The sequence below is a fragment of the Bactrocera tryoni genome, chromosome 4, assembly GCF_016617805.1.
Source record: "Bactrocera tryoni isolate S06 chromosome 4, CSIRO_BtryS06_freeze2, whole genome shotgun sequence".
Lineage (NCBI taxonomy): Eukaryota > Metazoa > Arthropoda > Insecta > Diptera > Tephritidae > Bactrocera > Bactrocera tryoni.
Genome location: NC_052502.1, coordinates 68803281 through 68825820, shown reverse-complemented (window position 1 = coordinate 68825820; position 22540 = coordinate 68803281). Strand labels below are relative to the sequence as shown.

The following is a 22540-nucleotide window of genomic DNA, read 5'->3' as shown; positions in this document are numbered from 1 at the left end:
AAGCCCAAAAAATCCATCATCGCCTAAAAGTATGCAGTTTATTATTTATTCTTCTTAAACTGGACTTCAGTTTGTAGCTGTAGTCACTTTTTACGTTGTTTGAAGCAGGGATATATAAGTAAAATGTATGTTATAACAAATGCTTGAAAAAGTTCATATCAAAGAGATCTAAACAGCTCCTGAAACTATGCTATAATATGTTTTTTTGTCTGTTCTCAAATTTTACTTCACACTTCGGCTATACCAAAATCACTTATTTATGAAAAAAGTCAAATCTGAATGCCATTATTTAGCTCACTTGACTGGAGGAAACCCACATAGATTTGATGTTTTTAAATATACAGTATATATGTAGTTAATACCAGTTATAACTATTTATATAACAGAAGTCGATTTCTACACAACGCAGCTGCTGCGGTCGCGCATATTTCAAAAATTAACTCCATAGAGTGAGAAAAGTTGAACAGCCGCCATGCCTATACACCGATGTGACAGAAGACGACAAAGTGCAAAAAAACAATATTTTAATTTATTAGCCATTTTCATTGTTTAAATTTATTATTTTATTTTTAAATTTATTTTATTAATTATTACTTTTTATTAACTTTTTTTTGTTTAATTTTAATATGTTTCTGTACTTTTGTAAATTTACATACATACATACATTTTTTTATATTTTTTCAGTTTCAGTTGCTTAGTATTTTTACTTTTTTATCACCTTTTTTAATTTTATATTTTTTTATTTTTAACTTTAAATTTTAAATTTATTTTTAATTTTATTTATTTTTTTTTAATTTTATTTTTTTTTTTTTTTTTTTTTTTTTTTTTTTTTTTATATTTTTTCATATTTTTTTTCTTATTCCTCATTTTATGTTTTGTTTTATATTTTATTTATTTTTTTTTATTTGCTTATATTTTTTAACTCTTTACGTTTATATTAATATTTTATCAACCATTTTGATTGTTTAAATTTATTATTTTAATTATTTTCTTCTATTTTTAAATTAATATTATTAAATATTATTTTTTTAATTAAAATTTTTTTATTTAATATGTTTTGGTAAACTTTTTCAATTTTTTAGATTTTTTCTTACTTAGTTTCAATTGTTTAGTATTTTTATTCTTTTAGTTACCTTTTTTTATTTTACTGTATTTTTTAATATTTTTTATTTTATTTTTTTTTTTAATTTTTTATTTTTTTACAAATTTTTTATTTTTTTCTTATTCTTTGTTTTATTTTTTATTTTTTATTTTTTTTTTATTGTTTTTTATTTGCTTATATTTTTTAACTTTTGATAATGATTGTTGTTTAGTAACCATTATCTTTGTTTAAATTTATTATTTAAATTATTTTTTAATTTTTAAATTAATTTAATTATTTATTGTTTTTTTTTATTTCTTTATTTAATTTAAATATTTTTCTATACTTTCTAAATTCAGTTTCAATTATTTAGTATTATCTTTATTTTTTTAAATTTACTTTTTATTTTTTATTTATTTTTATAATTTTTATTTTACTTCGCTTCACTTATTTAGTATTATATTTATGTTTTTGTAGATTACTTTTTTTTATTTTTAATTAATGTTTATTTTTTTATTATTTTTAATTTTTTTTTTTTTTTTTTAAATTTTAAATTTTTTTTCAAGTTTTTAATTTTTTTTTTGAATTTAATTAATTAAATTAAATTTTAAATTTTTATAATTAGCATTTAAATTTTTTTTATTCAATTTTAGTTGCTTCTTGGATATTTAAGTTAATGGTTTGTTCATAACTTATTAATTTATTTACAATTATTATTTTTTTCAAGCGTAAATTTTGTCACTAATTCATTTCAAATTCATGTTCTCTTTCAAAACATTTTTTATAAATTTATTATTTATATTATTATTCTTGTTATTTCTTCTTACATATATTTCTTGTTATTTCAATTTTTCCAAAATTTTTATAAATTTGATTTTTGCAAGAAATGTAGATTTAATTTTTTTAAATTTATCCTATTTATCTTATAAATTTTCCTACTTCTTTTTTAATTTCTTCAATATACATACATATATTTTTTATGATTTTCATTATTTATTTTATTTTTTATATATTTTAAGTTATTTCTTATTTATTTTATTATTCGTTTTTGTACTTTATTTCTTTTTAATTTTTTGTATATTAAAAATTAAATTAATAATTTGGAAATATTTTAGTTTTTATTTAATTTTTTGAATAATTTTGAATATATTTGTAATTTTTAAATTAATTTTTTTAATATATTTTTTATTTATAAAATTTAATCTACACGAAACTTAAAACAAAAATTAAAAGTGTTCTAGCAAGCTCTGTCCAACATTTGTAATTTGCATAAGCCCACATGAGCACACACACATATATAAAGTATATGTGCATATGTGGAGATCCACTGTAGCGTACGTGCCTAAATAACGTACCCACCTACTTCTGTGTGTGTGTTAAGCATGCGTTAATACACCTTTTTGCGGCCACAGTGCTAACGGTATGTGTGTCAATGCCAGTTAGTTTGGCACACACGTTGTCTACGCGCTCGGTTGGGCCAACCGGTTGCTTGTAGGGCACAGGTTTGCCAGGAAAAAAGTGCCGCGACAAAAGTTGGCAAAGGAAAGTTGCCTGCCAGCGGGGAAAAGGGCAATATTTTGTCACGTGAGGCATGCAAACGCTGTCATATTGCGGTCTACATTACGCGTACGCCCTCCGTGTGTATGAAGCAGCACATGTTGGCACTAACAGAACTAAATGAACACCAATACTGTGCAGATGCATGTATGCATGTGTGTGTGTATGTCTGTGTCTATTATAAAATATGAAAGAAGCTGTTTGCTAAGCCCCTACAAATGTCAGTTGGCGTGGCAAAGTGAAAACAAAAAACCGCAACCAAATGAAAATAAAATGTTGTGTACGCTGTCATGTCATGTGACGAAAACGTTTCACGCACACACACAAATATATACACAAACATATTTTTCTATATGTATAATAATATTTTCTTTATTTATGTGCATCTGTGTGTGTTTGAATCATTGGCTTTGTTAGTTTTTCAGCTTTTGCTGGCGCATCCTTGTGTCCCGTTAACCAGTCAGCCGAGTAACGGTATATTCAGTACACGTATGCGTGTCACGCACAGGTAATAGACACAGTAGGCTTGAACGTGCGTGCACAGTTGCTTGTGTGCAAAGAAAGTAGTGCGAATACACTCAGGCAAAAATATATGCAAAAAATTTTTCGCTGTTAAAAAAGCAAAAACACTCCACATTATTATTTTTTCATAAGAAAATTGTGTGCATGACATTATATATATACTTTATGTGTCTGAGTGCTGCTGTCCCACAAACTAGTAGTCTATGCTCATGATTATAAGGCAAAAAATAATATAGTATGCCATATGTGCCGGAAAATAATTGGAAAATATTATGCTGCTGCGACTGCGCGCTCTTTTTGTGCATACTTCTAGGCAAAAAATATATTTTCCCTTACCTTACGCACTACTTTTTGCATATATAAGATTTTCATAGCGATTTTCTTGAGCGCTCAATTATTTTACAGCAGAAAAGTGTGCAAAACTGTATAACAATCCAGTATTGCGTATTTTCATAAAGTAAATACATAGTATACTTCAAGGCACTGTAGCAAAAGTTGAACAGTCGATATACATATATAACAATTACAAATAAACGAAAAAAGTGCATCTTTTTAAATTTTCTGTCATTTTAAAAAATATGTTGCATAATTTTAGGCGTAATTGCAGTTTTTCATGCTCTTATCTATCAAATAAAATATTTTTATGGATTGCAATGATGACATTTAATATTTTGAGGATTTCTAAAACATTTTGTAAACATATGTATATATGTCATATGGATATTACAAATTTATGTAATATACTTTTAGGCGCTAGAAAGCAAAGAAATAATATTTTGGTAACAGAAGTTGATTGTTATTAAAACTTTCTTCAATATTTTAAGTCACCTATTAAATTTGTATTCAGAAGTACAATAAGTAGTATAATTTAAGGCGCTGTAACAGCAGATGAACAATAAATAACAATTACAAATAAATGAAAAAAGTGTATCTGTTAATTTTTTCTGCAATTTTAAAAACTATTTGCATAATTTTAGGCGTTACCGCAGTATTGCTTACTCTTATATATTAAGTTAAATTTTTTTTGTGGATTGCAATGAAGGCATTTAATATTTGATGGATTTCTAAAGTAGTACTAATGACTTATAAGAACTTAAAATTGATTTAGTATACTTTCAGGCTCTAAAAAATTATAAAATAACGTTTTTATGTATCTAATTCCGTTCAAAGAACTGTTTGCAAAATGTTAAAATTGTTATGCAAACTTTTTGGGGTATTGTAAGCCAGCTATTGAATTTTTATTAAGTAAATGCATAGTATATTTTAAGGCGCTGTAGCGGAAGTTGAACAGTTGGTAGATATAACAATGGCATACCTCAAGTAAACGAAAAACGTAAATCCGTTAAATTTTTTACCACTATGCAAACAATGTTGCATACTTTTAGGCGATTTTACAACTTTCTTATTCTTATTATTAAGTATAATATTTTTGAAGATATGGAATTAATTTAATATTCTAGTAGATTTCTAAAAGTTAATTCAGTCGCTTAATAAAAATACAAATTTTATCTAGTCTACTTAAAGGCGCCAGGCACATTGAAAAAAAAAATTGCATAACTAAAACGCCGTTCAAAGAACTTTTTGAAGATTTTTAAAAATGTTTATGCAAACTTTGTTGATTTTTTTTTATTATTTTCATTGCATAATTTTATGCGTTATAACATTTTATGGCAGAATATAATAAAAGAAATAATTAAAAAGTTTGTCATACAAATTTTTATTTCAATATTCCTGAAAACATTTTAAGGCTTTAGAAAATTTTCACAGTTCCTAAAATTGGTAACATAATTTTAGGTGTTAGAAAATATATGAATATAAACGACCTCCAAATGTATTTGCCATCAATTTAAATGCACAAACGCGCTATTTGCTAAGTTTCAGCTCATACGGTTTTTATTAGGCAACGTAGCAGAACTTACCCGCCTTCTCAAATAAGCCAACAATAACTGCAAAGCATACATTCAGGCGCGCTGAAAGCTAATGACAGGCATATCCCAAATATTATAAGCAAGCAGTCAAGTGCACACCCTGCAATTTTTTGAGCAAAAAAACACGAAAGAAAACTTACGAAATTTTACTTAACAAGGCATCAGCTATATTATTTGCAGCCAAACCTTTTAACTAGCTAGCAATTAATGACAGGAAAGGGAAAGTACTACAAGTAGAATGAACGAAAATGCTAGCCTTGCGCTAACTACGCTTACCTCTGTACCGCAGACGTTGAAAGAAAGACAAAAGAAAAAAAGTTGAAAAAAAGATATGCTCAAGGTCAGCACGCCCACACAATTCAAGGTAGCTTGGTTACATAAGTTCAGTATGCAACTGATGTACATATGCTTCTTATGTACATATATATCTAGGCGAAATGGGCGCTGTCTGCTTTTAAAATTCATGAGAGCATATGACTCAACGCAGCCAGCAAAGACCGAGGATAGTCGAGCGAAAAACGTCTCCGCCTATGCTAACGTTTCCATTGTCTTCATTTGCATGAGACAACGGCTGTTTCTGTGCAAAGATTACGGAGCTGGAATTCCGACTGACTTTTTCGTATTTCTTTTAAATTAGAAACGGAAGTGAAATAAAAGTGGGGACAGCTGAAATGCATGTCTTTAAATTATTTATTATTTATACATATGTGTACACTTACTGTTATCCTTTCAAAAGAAATCGATTAGGAATAAGAATAAGTAAATGTTATACGAAAATACGCAAAATGTGCGCTTAATGAGTTCCAGGCGGTCATTCATATGTTAATAACTAGAAAAAATTAGCATACTTTTGAGCGTTTAGACCATTCTATTTCATAGTCATGTACATCGCAGTTGTCATTTGCGTCATATTCATAGAGAAGTGATGATTTGGTTGTATATCTCAACTTAAGCAAACAAGTAAGCATTATGGCATACTTTTAGGCAATAAAACGTTATTATAATATGTGTGTAAGAATTGGATAATCAATGATAACCTAAGTAAATATTTTTTATTTAATTTCTTTAAAATTTAGACTTCAGTGGACTAAAATTTTTGAAAAATAGGCGCGCCGTCTAAGTGGTTTAATGTACATATCACCTAAACCATTCAAGCTATAATAACTCGTCTAGTTCCATATAATCCAATTCTATCTGATTCTTCATTTCATTCAATTTCCGGAATGCAAATGAAGCACAAATAAACGTATCGGGATAAAAAAAATCTTTGCCCGAAATCGGACCAAAATTATTCAAGTCTATAGATATCGAAAAGTGTATCAAAGTTCCAATTGCGAACTTTTTGACGAAAATATCGGACAATCTGTGAGTTATATTATAGACATTTGCAGAGAACTCTTTCCTAATAATAGTATGCCAGTTTGTCAACAATAGGTTGAAAGGGATAAATAATTTCTTTAGCCACACATACTTAATAATTCGAACTTGCAGTTGAATTAATACCGCATATAATGGCAAATGTGTGAGTTTTGTTCATAAAATTAAGAAAACGTCTTTTTCTGATAACGGTGCATTTTTGTGCTCGGAGTGGAAAATATGGGGTGAAAACTTGCTATAGACCTCACAAAACTAACAAGCCTTATGTACCTGAACGTATTTCTCTGGCTTTGATCCTGGCAAGCCGGCTTAGACCGTTCTTACTTGTTTTCTAATTTAATTACTACTATTTTTTAATTTGGAAATTTTTTAGTATTTCGTAGTTTATAACAATTAATTTTTTTTTATCCTACTTTATAGTATTACTTATTTGTTTCTACATTACTTTTTTATGATTATTGCTATTGGTATTTTTATTTGTTTCGAATTATTTAAATTTTTATTAACTTTTATTATATTTTTTCATTATTTCTATTTTTTGTTTTTAATGTTATATTTATATTAAAGAATCATAATTTCTTTTTTAATTTTTAAACTGTTTCCTTACGAAATTTTTTTAGTATTGCCTAATTTATAATATTTTTTTTGTCCTGTTAAAATTACTAATTTTTTTTTATTATTTTTTTATAAACATTTTTTATTATTTTATTATTTTTTATAAACATTTTTTTTTCATTATTTTTGCCTGTTTTTTTAATTTTATTTTTTAATATTTTTAAACTTTAATAATTTTTAAATTTTTTTATTTTTTGCAACTTTTTATGTGTTTATATATTTTTTATATAATTATTTTTATTAGTATTATTTTTAATTATTATTTTTTTATTATTATTATTATTTTATTATTATTATTATTATTTTATTATTATTATTATTATTATTATTATTATTATTATTATTATTATTATTATTATTATTATTATTATTATTATTATTATTATTAATTTTATTATTATTTTTGTATTTATTTTTTTTTTTTTTTAATTTTATTATTATTTTTATTTCTTGTTTTAAATTTTTGTTTTATTTTTAATTTTTATTTATTTTTTAATGTTTTAATTTTACTTTTTAATTTTTTAATATTTTTTTTTTTATTTTTTTTTTTTTATTTTATATTTTTTTAATTTGTTTTTATTTTATTTTTAATTTTAATTTTTTTTTATTTTTTTTTTTTTAATGGTATGTATTAAAAAATCTATGAAAATTGCATACAGCCTTACTTAAAAAGCTGAATATCTCGAGAAGTATAAATGATAGCTCGGACCTTTTTTATAGCAAATAATATTTTCTACAAATTTGTCGTGTACATTTTTTCTATAGCTCCTGTCATTTACGAGATATATACAAAAAATTGCGAAATTCTTGGAAAAATCGGGTTTAGAGCCCCGTACTACCTCGCCGGTGTGAGTTACGACTTTGTGAACAATTCTGAGAAATATGCGCCTAAAGTCAAAGCGATGCCCTAAAATACCTCTGATCTGTAGGAATTTAGAGATAAAAACTCACGATTGTAGTGCATTTTCTATGGAAAATTTGTATAGGTCTTGGTCCAGTTCTTAATGTTAATATTAAGGGCTAAAATTTTCAGGGATTTTTTTTTGGGGTATTTCCAAGGAAATTTCGTGACGGGACTGAAGAAAATTAATAGTTAAAAAAAAAAATAACACCCTAATGTATACACATACATGCATATTAAATCCACTTTTAATAATCCTACTAAATACAGAATGTCGTTAAGCACTTCCACCTTTAAATTGAACATAATTTCAACCCCCCAATAGAAATGGAAAACAACTTTTCTACTGATTACTAGTAAATAACAGCGATTACAATGCCATTATTCGCTTATTACAAATGCATTAAATTGATGAAGTACTTGCGCATACATACACACACATACATGTACAAACATAGAGGGGAAGGAAAGCCATATGAAAATCGTGCCACAATAAAAGTAGCAAAAAGTAGACATTTCGAAGGTTTCTAAGCGCACTAATGATTGGCTGTGAATAACTGCTGGAGTAGCTGATGATTGGATGACAGCAGGTTGCTGACTCTGAATAAATGTGCGTATGTATGTGTGGCAAGTAGTTGCATATCCAGGTTCGCGCTGATTGGTGACCTTGACACTCGTTAGCTGACGATTTGTGTGCATTTTCGGTGGCTTATACGCGGGCGTGATGAGCATAACCCAGTGAACTTAGCAGCTGAAGTAGTTTGCAGTAGAAAACAGTAATGTATGTAATCAATGATTTTCAATTTAACATTTATGGCTTTATATGTATATCTTAATTTTATTTGTATCAGATTTTATTTTTTTTTTTTATATATTTTATTTTAATTGAATTTTTACTATTAATCTAATGTAGTTTTTAATTTCTGTTATTAATTTAATTTTTTATAAATTTAATATTTATCAATTACATGCTTTTATTTTTATTCAATATAATTTTTGGTAATATTATACTTTTTGAAATCGTATTTATATATATATGATTATTTTTTTATAATTATGGAAATTATAAAAAAATTTTATTTATTTTAATTTCTGTTTTATTATTTGTATAATGTTTTTATTTTTATTCAATATTGAGCAATTCACAACCTGTCGTAAAGCATCGTAAAACCGTAAAATTATAAAAAACAAGTGTAAAAATTTATAATTTTACGATTTTACGATGCTTTACGACAGGTTGTGAATTGAACATATAATTTTTAGTAATATTATACTTTTTGAATTCGTATTTATATATGTATATGATTATTTTTTATAATTATGGAAATTATAAAATTTTTTTTATTTATGTACATACATATATATATACATACATTTTTCTAATTTTTTAATTTTTTAATTTTTTTTTTTTTTAATTTTTAATTTTTTTAATTTTTTTTTAATTTTTTTAATTTTCTTAATTTATTTTTTTAATTTCTTTTTTTTAATTTTTTAATTTTTAATAATTTATATTTTATTTTTTTGTTATTTTTTTGCATAATATTTCATGAGCTTAATTTTTTTATTTTTATTTCAAACTTTAATTATTACATTTTGATTAAATTTTTCATAGTTGGCATCCCTAAATTGTGTAAACATCACAAACTGCAGCAAAGCCCCAGCACCCTCGCCAAATTAGAAAGCACTGTAAGGTAGCTGGCTAATATAGATCAGCCAAATGTGGGCGGCCAGTGCAGCAAAACACGTGAGCGCTCAATTAATATAAATATATATTTTATTTGCACGTTTATTCCTGCTTAATACAAAAATTGTCACGAATTAGTGCTGCAACGCCCACATACACACGCCCCAAATTTCTCACGGTATTCTGTAAACTTTTCGTTAGGCATGTAATTCTATAAAATTATTTAATAAAAAATACAAAAATAAAAAGTTGTACGGATGTCTCTATATGCATACATACATACATACATACATACATGTGTTTATAAAAACAAAAAAAGCTCGGCTGACTGGGGCGGGCATATCGTGTGAACAGCTCATTAGCAATGTGTTGCCCTATACTATTTAACGGTATTATTTCATAAATTTCAACTTTACTTTTGTTTGGCGTGTCAATTTGTCGCCCCATGCGCCCGCCCCCCGCCTGCATTGGCAAATGCTTTTATTTGCCAATACCAAAGTCTTGCAAGGAAAAAATATTTTTCAAAGTTTATTGTCGCGTGTCATAATTTCATGTACAGCCGTAATATTTAAATGATTGAAAGGTGAAGGCAAGCAAGTAGAATAAAATAAAATAATAGAAAGTAACTATTGTCTTTGATTTCAGCAATTGCACGAAGCTAATTAAATTATTAGGCACATGCCTAAGTTACTTCATTGTGTTCTATGTTAATTTGGTTATATGTGCCTCGAGGCATGCTGCTCTGGAAGAGCGTTCTCCGGAACATGTTGATTATAAGAAAAGATTTGTACATAATTGTACTTGCAATTAAGTAATGTTCAGCTAAAAAGCAAGTTGAAGGGTTAGGTTTTAAAGACAACATCGGCACGATCATCGAAGTTAATGTTAGATGAAAAGCTGATAGAAATGCAACAGAAAAATATTCCAATAAAGGTTATTTAAAAAGAGCTTAAAAGGTGCTTCAAATATGATGAAAATAAGTTCTAAGGCTTAGTTAAAAAAGAGCTTAATAGTGCTTCAAATATGATAAAAACAGTACCGATGTTCTGAAATAAATATTCAAAATACGATAGAAATTCTGAAGTGAGAGCACGAAGATTGTATATTTATACATAAACACTAGTCAATTACGAAATCTATGAGAAAATAGCTACAAGAACTTGAAATAAATTTTCTGTTACACAATTATAAGCAGAATAAAGAGAACTCGATCTTAGCAAGATCTTACGTTCAATATACCAAAATTAACGTAAAAAAAATTCTTATGATTTTCAAAACGGAACTAACATAAAAAAAATAAATGAACGAAAATGAAAGCTAATTATACGGCTAGATAATAGAAATTCGGATTAAATACTTAAAACTAAAAGAATGTGACTTTGAAAAAACCAAAACAAATAAAATTTATTTCTTTGGATCCATATTATCTACATTATGTCTCCTAATGTAATTTTTGACTTTATTTTATTTATCTTGTTTTTAAGCTTTCTTTGGTGCAATTTTTATTTTTTTATTTTTTTTTTATTATTCTTTATTATTTTTATTTTTTTTTATTATTCTTTATATTTTTATTATTTTTTTTTAATTTTTTTCTTTATGTTTTATTATTTTACTTTTTTTTAATTTTTCTTTATTTTTTATTATTTTTATTTTTTTTAATTTAATTTTTTTTTATGTTTTTATTATTTTATTTTTTTTTAATTTTTTTTTTATGTTTTTATCATTTATTTAATGAATTTTTTATTTTATTTTCATTATTTTAAATGCTTATTTTAGTTTTTATTTTATTTATTTATTTTTTTTTTATTTTTAAAAAATAGTTTTTTTTATTTTTTTTATGTTACATTTATTTTTTTATGTTTTATTCATTTAATTTTTTTTTGCTGATTTTTAATTTATTTTTATTTTTATTTTCTTTTTATTTAATTTTTTAAATTTTATTTATTCTTTAATTTTTTATTTTCTGTTTTATTTTTTATTTTATTTTTTATAGTTCTTTATGTTTTTATCATTTATTTAATTAAGTTTTTATTTATTTTCATTATTTTAAATTCCTATTATTTTAGTTTTTCATTATTTTTTTAATTTTGTTTTTATTTTTAGTTTTTATTTAAAAAATATTTTTTTTTATTTTTATGTTATTATTGCATTTTTTTTATGTTTTATTAATTTAATTTTTAATGTTTTAAATTTTTATTGAGGTTTTTATTTTAATTTCTTTCCCTAAATTTTTTAATTTTGTTTTAATTTTTTAGTTTTTTATAATTAAAAAAAAGTTGTTTTTATTATAATTTTTTCCATATATTTTAATTTTGCCTTTATTTTTTAGTTTTTTTATTAAACTATTTTTCTTTAATGTTATTTTTTACGTTTTATTTATTTAATTTTATTATTTTTTTGTACTTTTTTTAGCTTATTATTAATTTGTTTTTGTATTGAAATTTTCATATATTTTCAAATACATTTTTTTTAATATGACTACTATGCCTTTATTTCGACTTCCTTGTCAGATCAGTATATTTTCTTTCATAATTTATATTTATTTATTATTACTACTTTTTCCTCTTTACTTACTTTCTTTTTACTTATCTTGTGCACAGCTTTTGAACATTTCTTTCATATATTTAATTACAATTGTAATAAATAAAATTTTAGATTATAATTATTTATTTATTTTGTTTTTTCTATCCAACCAAGGCTCCAACATTGCGTGCGTTCCTTAAATTCAGCAAACACTTGCCTTCTTAACAACACATTTACATTGAATTTGCTGAAGGTGAATGTCGTGATGTCAGAGCAAGAAAGAAATCGCATAATAATAACAATAGTTTGCCAATAAAAATAATAAACAGTCTAATAACAGCTACATTATAGCAAATAAATCTATTTAGTATACGCGCAGACATTAGAAATAAAGTCGAAACAAAAAGAATGCCTTGCGCCTAACCACTTCCTACGCAGACTTCATCAAAAGCTAATAAAATCTGATTTGTTACACATGCCAAGCAAGGCACAGCGAGGCAATGACTTTGTTGATTTATCATAATTTCAAGTAAAACGGTGCGACGCTGCGTATACGTAACATTCAATTATGAGTACACTCTATATAAAGTTTTAATATATACTTGTATTTACATACCAATGAGTGGATATGTGTTCGCGTGTGTATAAGTGAATTTGTTTGTATATATGTGCTTGTAAATATGTGTGAATGTGTGTGCTTGCGCAGCAGGAAATAGCTAATCTAAGTAGTAATTTGGCGCAAAGCGCGCTTTGGGAGTGATTTCGCTGCAAATCCCGTTAAGAGATTGCGTGTTAGCCTTCTTTCGTTCCCCTGCCACAATCCACTGAAGGTTGCGTCGTAGATTTCGTTTACTTTTTTTGTGCCGTGCTTTAATTTCTTACCTGCCAAAGTACTTATCTAGATACGAATCGCTGCAGTTGGTTGTTTGCAAAGGTCATACACGTCGGACACTTTTGAATAATGAGGTCATTTGGCTTTTATTCTAATGCTTTTGATTGTTTTAAGCAAAGGCTAAAGGATTACCATGGAGGTCATTGAGGGTAGTTAATAACTGGCGAAAGGATTAAATTAACAGAACTAAATTTATTTTACTGCATAACAATTATAGGTCGGGGAACAGATAAATTGAGAATTCACTATTTTATTGCCCTCAATTATGTAAAAATTATTTAAATGGCCAAAGGGAGTTATGGAATGACTTTGGAAGAGCATTTAACAGTCTTGAAAGTCGCAAAGAACTCAAAAAGGTTGGAAAAAGAGGAATTGATTAACTCTGAAAACAAAAAAGAAAAGCAAATCAAATTTTTTTTTGTGAAGTTGGTCCCCAGTTAGGCCTGGATTTTTCGGATCTTTATTCTACATAAGTAGTCTTTTTACCAAACCAAAATTTAGCCCACTAAGTATCATGGACTATAATCGTGTGTGCGGTGTCTAAGCCAATAACGAAGAAGTATGATCCGCAAAAATAAATCATAAAGTAGACAGGATTCAAACCAATCCAACCATATAATCCCAACTGAATTCATCTAACCTGAAACAACACAAACTCAAGTTAACCAAAAAAACTAACCTATCCAAAAAAGCAATCTATCAAAATACCAATATTTAAGTCTAATAAAACAACTCAAAACCCAACTAGAAAGTATACTTTTCAATCAATCAGAAAATAATGCCAACGGGAGTCATCCAATATGGAACAACTTGGCTGAAACCAACCAGATCAATAACTTAGCTTTATAGGTACATAAATATCAATAACTATCCAACTAAAAAACAAACCATCGATAATAAAAGTACAAAACCTAAACCAAAACGAAATCTTTCTTCTATGATAGACCAAACTAATCAAAAATCCGTTAAAAAACGTACTAAAATAACATCATTTCAATGCATATAGACCAAACTCTGCTGAAACTAACATTTCAGGAACGTAAGTAGAAAACAAATCGACGAAGTATACATCAAACAAAACATAAAGCAGTCCAGAACAGATTTAAAGACAAAGATTTTTATAGATCAAAGTGATCTGACACAAAAACTTTAATCAAATTAGTAAGATAATCAGTACACTTTTGATAGGACAAGCTAGAACGGAACACCATTGGGCAACCTATATCCTATCCTATCAAAAGTGAACTGATTTTCTTTTTAATTAGATTCTATTTTTTTATTTTTATGTATTGTAAAATAGAATATATCTCATAAATAGAGGCTAAACAGATTAGAAATCAATCATAAGACGCTGCAGCAGGTAAATCAGTCTACTAAGCATTGCCCTTCTAGCTTCGAAAATATTTCAAATTCCCATCTATAACTTTGGGGAAATACTCTTACATTATTTTTAAAGAGATTTAAGCAAAAATAGAAAAATCTATTTTCTGAAGCTTCTAAAGCAGGCTCCCCCTTAATGAAAACAAGGCATCAAAACAAGAAAGAAAACCCCTGCAGGCCTTGAAAACCTTTGCTACTGAAACCGAAACCGTAGTTGAACTAGAACAGCACTCAATAAATAAATGAAAATTAATCTACACTTGGTAATCAATGTTGAGATTTTTACAAAGGATATCGGAATCATTGCGAACGTTGGGAAAGGTTTACGTTGATTCAGTTTTATCAACAACACAGGCCCACAATGCTTGAAAATCAACAGACAAGTGTTAGAGAGATGGCTAGTGAGATCGACAACTCTAGCGAGTGACTCAGTACAAATGATTTTGGGTATGAAACTCGTTCTTACTCGACTCGTCCCGATAAAGCTGATTTTTTTTCAAAAAGAAGTACCGCAAACAGTTTTCTTTCGACATGTTTGATCGTTCGAGTTCATGTCCTATATCCATGGAGAGCATTATAACTGACGATTAGACATGGGATTATGAGTTTGACATGTAAACAAGTCAACAATCATCGGAATGAAGTGAAAAAACTAACCGAAACCATAGAAACTACGCTAAAGTCGCTACAAAATCAAGGTGATGCGCATTGTTTCTTCGATATTCGTGGTTTGGTGCATCAATGAATTTGTTCCGGAGGGACAGACGGTGCAATAGAGAGTTTTATTTGGCCATATTGAAGCGTTTGCGTGAGAACATCCGTCGAAAACGGCCGGAATCGTAGAAGAACAATTCATGGCCACGACTGTGATCGAATTTAAAGTGATTTTTTCTTGTAAAACTAAATTCGCTGAAGGAGCTTAAGGCCTACCAAAAAGCGCTTATAAAAACTGTTTCGAGGAGTGAAAAAATCGTTGGAATATGTATTTTACATCTGGTGGAGATAACTTTGAAGGCGGCAAAATAAATTTTAATGAATAATTAAATCAAAATATAGCAAAGGAAACGGGGAAAATGGAAAGTAGATTTAAATGTTTAAATTTTTGGTTTCCAAAACACCTTCATATATTTTTTTATAGACTGTGCATATAAAAATTTAAGACTTCTTATAAAAAGTAACAACAGCTTCTGCTCGGAAAATTATACGCACAATATTCAGCTTTAACTTTAGTACACATATAATCACGAACGGCACGACAACAACTAAACACACATTAATTTGGGCATGGTTAAGAATTGGTTTCACAGGCTAGCACAGTTACTGCAAATAGTATACATACTTATGTAACTAAGCGCTTTATAAGGACACATATAAACAGAGTTTTCCAAATTCGATTACGGAAATTGTGTGCAAGTTAGCTACAACAACAACAGTTACTTGTAAATAGCAAGAAGGATTTGGTTGTGACACAGAAGACTGTGTTGAATACTAAAAAGTGTACAGATGCCACATAATTTTCTTCAGTGTAGTGTGGTAATTTCACAAAATAAAGCTTGTAAATACCAAATTCGGCCACGAAAAAATCACGCAATTTCAATTTCGACTTCTTGGGCTCTTCACGCGGATGATGTACCGTTATTTGATCGCCCTCCTCCGAGATGAGCGTCTCACTAGGCGGCGACAGCGCGAATTGTTCGAGCAGCCGACGCTCCTGCTCCTGCAGATCCTCCGCTTCGCCGGGCGATTGTGCATCGGTTTTTTGTTGCTCCTTCTGCAGCTGCAGCATATGCTGAGCGACGAGCATTTTTTGCGCCTGCTCTTCGGCCTCTTTTTGCTTTTTAAACGCTGCACATAGTTTAGAGCGTTCGTTTATCGCCAAATTGTTGGGAATTGCGTATATTTTTGTATTTTTTTTTTTTAGTTTGTGTGTTAGTTTCGTTTTAGTTGTGTTAGTTAGTAAGGCGCGTAGAAAAAATTTAAAATTGTTAAATAAAGTTGCTTGTTTGCTTAAATTTAAAAATTATTTATAATATTTAGTAAAAAAATACTACTGAAAAAGCAAAAAAGTGTCGGAAAATTTAGAGGAATGGAAAACTTAAAATTTGAATTTTGGTATGTGGATAGCATAGACTACTAGAGGTGGAGAACAAAATCATAAAAAAATCGTAAATAAATGATAAATAAATAAATAAAGTCGTAAAAAGCCACGCATGCACGCAGTTTCCAGAACCACCAGAAGCCTTGTGATTAAATAAAAAAATTTTATAGTGAAAAATATTTTAAGATAACTTGTAATTTTAAATTTTTTCCCCCTTTTTGTTTTTTATTTTATTTATTTTTATTTTATTTATTTTTATTTTATAGTTTTATTTTATTATTTTTTTATTTGCTCTTCCGATCTATTTTATTTTATTGATTTTTATTTTTTAGAATACTTATTTATTTCATTTATTTTTGTGTTTATTAATTTGGAATTAATATATTTTTTGTATTAAATATATATACATATATACATATTTTTAAATTTAATTTAATCGAATATAACTTTTTCTTTCTAATTTTTTTTTGTTTTTTTAATAATTATTATTTTTTATTTATTTATCATATTTATTTATTTAATTTATTTTTAATTTTATGTTATTATATAATTTATTGATTTATTTTTGTGTTTATTAATTTTCTTTTAATATAATGTTTTATTTAATAATAAAACATAATATTAATATAACTTTTCTTTTTTATTTTATAAGATTTTTTCAATTTTTTTTTTGTAGAAATTAATGTACTCTTAATTTTATACATATGTGTAAAATTTTGTTTTTTTTTTTTTTGTTTTTTTTTATTTTTGAGATTTTTATTATTATTGAGATTTTTTTTTTTTTTTGCATGAATGTTATGTAACATCCTATGAATCTCCGCTGACGTGGTGAATAGATCCCTTCTCAAAACAAACATCCGCAATTCTTAAGGAGCAGCCTCGGGGGATCAGCAGGATGCAATAGGACCGACAGCTCAGGCATTCTGTTACCTCAGTATGCAAGGATGACACCTTGCAGAAATTAAGGTAATGTCGCTATCGCCTCCGTTCCGTTAAAACCTTAGCAGTACTTTAAGTACGTTAAATGTTGATTTAAGTCCTGACTAGTGCTATGGTCCTAGCTCTCAACACGAATTCCGATAAGATTTCGTGTAAACCCTCGTGCGGCAGGCTTCTTTGTAATGGATAGATAAACACGCGGAGAGGAAATGCAACTGTACGATCGAGCGGAGATATCGGCTTGAAGAGAACATGAATAATGAAAATAATAAAAACAAGAAACGGGGACAAAGCCAAAAAGTACAAACGGACGTCAAATTGAATGCCTTCAGAGGGTAACTGTTTACACGGAAGAAACCGCTTTCCCTATGCTTAAATCAGCGATTGCAAACAAGCAAACAGATAATACCTCGCTCGCGAAATGAAAATTCTGAAGACGAGAGCAGCAAAAGATGAGACACTCTTAAAGTGTCGCGCTACACTCAAAAAGATAAAGTAGCAAGGCTATAGCAAAAACACATAGGTACCAAGGTGTAAAAATGTGATATCTGGTTGTACGAGATTCGCGACATTATCGGTAACCTGCACTGGAACTGGATAGAAGCAAAAAATATACAAGACGTACGTAACAGCTCTTTTTAAACGGACTTCAATAAGCCCAGTAAAAGAAGAGTCAGAGAAAGGCGAGGACCGGAAATACCGTGTGGCATATAATAAGATGGAAGAGAAACCGCAGACAAAACAAGATAAAAGCGCAGAACAAACCCCAGGAAAAAAGGAGACAAGCTTCAGAAGCAAAAACAGTTGACAGAACCAGAAGCAGTGCTAATTAAACCGAAAGAAAGTGTTAATTACGCCGAAGTGCCTCAAATCATAAAACACGTCATAGCGGATAAAGATATGGTAGAAGTTCGGGCAATACGAAAAACAAAATCAGGAGCCCTGTTGCTTTAAACTGATTAAAGAAAACAAGTGAAGCGAGCTAAAACAGGAATAATAGGGATCCGAGACGTCAGCTGCGTAATACGGTTGCTAAAGAAAGCAAAATCAGGAGCCTTGCTACTATTAACTAATGAAAGAGGAAAAGCGAAACCAGAGTTCTAAGCTCAGAGCAATGTGGCATAGCTTAAGACCAAAATATGTGGTATAGCATCTGTAAGCTAAAACGGAAGAATAGAGATCCGAGATCTCTACCTCCGTCAGACGGCTGCTAGAGGAAGCAGATGAAGAAATGACATATAACGGCTATACAAATACACGCGAACAAATACGCGCATATGTTAGTAGGCGGCCGATAGCGCAAACAGAGCACTAAAGTAACGTCACTTAAATATAGGATAGATGAAGCTCACAAGGAAAATTCCAAAATGTTAGTGATGTGACAACTTCGGGCATCTGCAATGGAGATGCCAAGGATTCGAGAGAAAAGTCCAAGAGCTATGCAAACGATAAGGTAGACCCGGGCTCAAGTAGAAATAATGCAAAAACCTACCAAGCTGCTGCATCTGCATAGAACAGACATGAGGGGCTCGTGTGAGGTGCACTGAGATAGGAAAAGGACATGAGAATTTTGCAGTAAAACACATACAGAGGAAAATATTTTTAAACTATTTCAAAGTTTTTAATTATTTATTTTTTTTGTAATTATTTTAATTGAAGTTGAATAATTTTTATAATTTTTTTTTTTTTACTTTTTTAATTTATTATTAAATTAATTTTTATATATAGTATTTATTTATTTTTGATATTTAGTTTTTATAAGATTCTGCTTGAGAGAAATAGTGAAAGAAAATGTGCGAAGAAAAGGGTACGAAATTTATACCCAAAACTCAGTGAACTTTTTTAAGAAATACTCAACTTGTCCAGCTGATTATTAGAAAACTTTTAAGAGCGCTAATGACTAAGGCTTATGCTTTGTTCTCTTGAGCGCAGTGGAGCTCATCAGTCAATGAGAAATGTGTGTTGGGTAACTGGCAGAGAAGGCATTTATTTTTATCAACCCATTTGTGTTGTAATAAATAATTTTCACGCCAAACAAAGTTAACTTATCAATAACAACTTGAAGCCAACAACACATTATGCAATGTGTGAAATATTTACAGCTATTCGGAATGTGGTGCACGTACTTTTTATGTATATAGATATATGTACATATATGTAAATGTAAGTTTGTGTGAATTAAAATATATGTGAATATATAAAAAAAAACAAAAAAAAAGATATGTAATGTTGTTTGTGCGCTGGCATAATTGATATGTAATTGGATACAAACAAATATATACACATACATATGTATATACGTATGTATGTATGCAAAGTAGTTACATAAAAGGAATACACTGCCAGCCATTGATTACCAACAAAGTCACGTATTTGCGCCTCAACCGCACTGAAAATGCGCTGGCGCTCAATTTTGTTGCTGTCAACTTGTCAATTTTTTATTTCGCTTTAAAATTTTTGCAATTTTCCCGCAATTTTTTGTTATTGCATATAAAAAAAAGAGCGTCTAAAAAGAACGTTCCCCATGAAAGTTGCACTGAATTTAATTGTGCGCATATTTCACTTAATTTGTATTTATTGCAGCTGCTGTTGGTGTTGTTGTTGTTCGACGTAGCTTTCATTTTAGCAGCACACGGTTATGAAACAGACATGGCAGTCAAGCCGAGCAGGAAAACGAAGCACGCAGTAAATGTGAAAATTGCAAAGTGAAGCAACGTAAGTGAAAACTTTTATTAAAAACAACAGCAACAACAACAGAACTCAAAGCATGCCAATATGTATTGGAAACTATAAGTAACAATTTGTTGTATAGAATTTCAATATAAACTGCCAACAACACCTGAATTTTCATGTTAACAAGTTAAGAAAATAAAAAAAATAAATAAATGAAAAAACAAAAAAATATCAATAACAGAAAATTGAAATTAAAAATTTGTTAATTTTTAACATTGTTAATTTTCAACAAATTTTTGTTTTTAATTTAAAAATAAGTAATAAAAAACGTTAAAAAACTGAAAATAAAAAAAAATTAAAAAATTAAAAATATCAATAATAAAAAAAAAATTTAAAAAAAATTTAAAATAGATTAAAAAACTATAAGAAAGATATTTATATAAAAAATTAAATTTATAAAAAAAAAAACTAAAAAAAAAAATTTAAAAAATTAAAAAAAAAAATTAAAATAATTTAAAACATTCATAAAAAAAAGCAATTTAAAAATTTTATGAAATATTAGAAAACAATTTTAAAATTTTATATAAAATTAAACATAAAAATTTAAAAAACATACAAAAATTTTTTAAATTTAAAATAGATTAAAAAACTATAAGAAGGATATTTATATAAAAAATTAAATTTATAAACGAAAAAAAACTAAAAAAAAAATAAATTATAAAAAACTAAACGAAAATATCAAAGAAAATTTTACAAAAAATTAAACAAAAAAAAATTATAAAAACTTAAACGCAAAAATTTAAAAACACATACAAAAATTTTTTTAAATTTAAAATAGATTAAAAAACTATAAGAAGGATATTTATATAAAAAATTAAATTTATAAACGAAAAAAAACTAAAAAAAAAATAAATTATAAAAAACTAAACGAAAATATCAAAGAAAATTTTATAAAAAATTAAACAAAAAAAAATTAAAAGAAAAAAAATATAAAACTTTTAAATTTTAAATAAATAAAAAAACCTATTAGAAAGAAATTTAAACAAAAAATAATAATTTTGTAAACGAAAAGTTTTTGTGTTTACTTTAATTATTCTACATGCTTCTACAAATGAATGTTTAAAATGAGTCAGGCTAAAATCATGACTTAAAGCTGCTTCTATAGATAATATATATGATAGTCGAAAAGTAACTAGTCCTTCACAGGACCGCAAGCAACCATTTTATCGTTGGTTTAAAAATATAAAATTGTAAGTTTTTAAATTAACTGTAACTCATAACTGTATTTAAAGTAACTAGTTTCCTCATGGTTTAAAAGTAACTAGTTCATCATAAATTAAAAAAAAAAAACAGATATTCTTATTTAGATTATTTTAAGTAACAACTTGGCTATTAATTTAGTTATAAACATATGGACTAGTCCGAATGTAACTAGTCCTTCCGAATATTGAAAATATTGAAGTAGACAAATAAAATCTCTTAATGGTTAAGAAAAAATTTAATTATGAATTCAAAAAACTAAAAAAAATTACAATTAAAAAATAATAAGACATAAAAAGTCAAAAATTAAATGTTAGAAAAGTTTTAAAAGGAAGGTAAAAACATAACTAATAAATCAAAAAATTAAAAGTTATAGAAGGTAGGAAACGAAAACTGAAAAATTTTAGACATAAAAATTAAAAGCGAAAAAAATATAATAGTAAGAAAGATTAAAAGATATGGTAATAAATAAATATTATAAAAAGTTTAGGCAATCAAAAAAACATGAGAATTAAAACAAAAATAAAGAAAATATTCTAGATGTATCTATATAAAAACAAAGATAAAACTAAGAACTTAAAAAAGATTTAAAAGAAAATAAACGACAAAATTTTAAAAATATTAAAAATTTAATAACTGTTTTAACGGTTGAGAAAAAATTAAATACACAATTCAAAAAATAAAAATTAAAAAAAATTAATAAAAAAAAAATAAAAATTAAAAAAAAAAATAAAAAAAAAAAAAAAAAAAAAAATTAATAATAAAACATAAAAAAATTAAAAAAAATTAAAAAAAATAAAAATAAAAAAATTAAATAATAAAACACAAAAAATTAAAAATAAAAAAAAAATAAATAATAAATCACAAAAAAGTAAAAATAAAAAGTTTAAAATAAAAGTAATGAAATTTAAAATTGAAATAACTAATAAATCGGAAAAATTAAAAATTATAGAAAAAATGTATGTAAAAAAACTAAAAATTAAAAAAATACAGAAAAATTTTAAGCATAAAAATTAAAAACGTAAAAACTATAGTATTGCAAAAAAAATTTTTTCTTGCTACCACTAAAGTTCACTGACAAAATTCTGAAAATATTACTCAAAATATCAG

At 26.8% G+C, this 22540-nt stretch overlaps 1 protein-coding gene across 2 annotated transcripts in view; it reads right to left on the bottom strand.

The window, feature by feature from the left end:
* LOC120776121 (serine/threonine-protein phosphatase beta isoform) overlaps positions 1–22540 on the bottom strand; it is an 82707-nt gene that overhangs the window by 42179 nt on the left and 17988 nt on the right. The window contains exon 2 of one of the 2 annotated variants that reach the window (XM_040106647.1): positions 16024–16305. The exons of the other annotated variant lie outside the window; for it this stretch is intronic. Coding sequence (XP_039962581.1) covers positions 16024–16305 — 282 coding nt within the window. The remainder of the gene's footprint in view (positions 1–16023; positions 16306–22540) is intronic. 2 annotated transcript variants of the gene reach the window in all.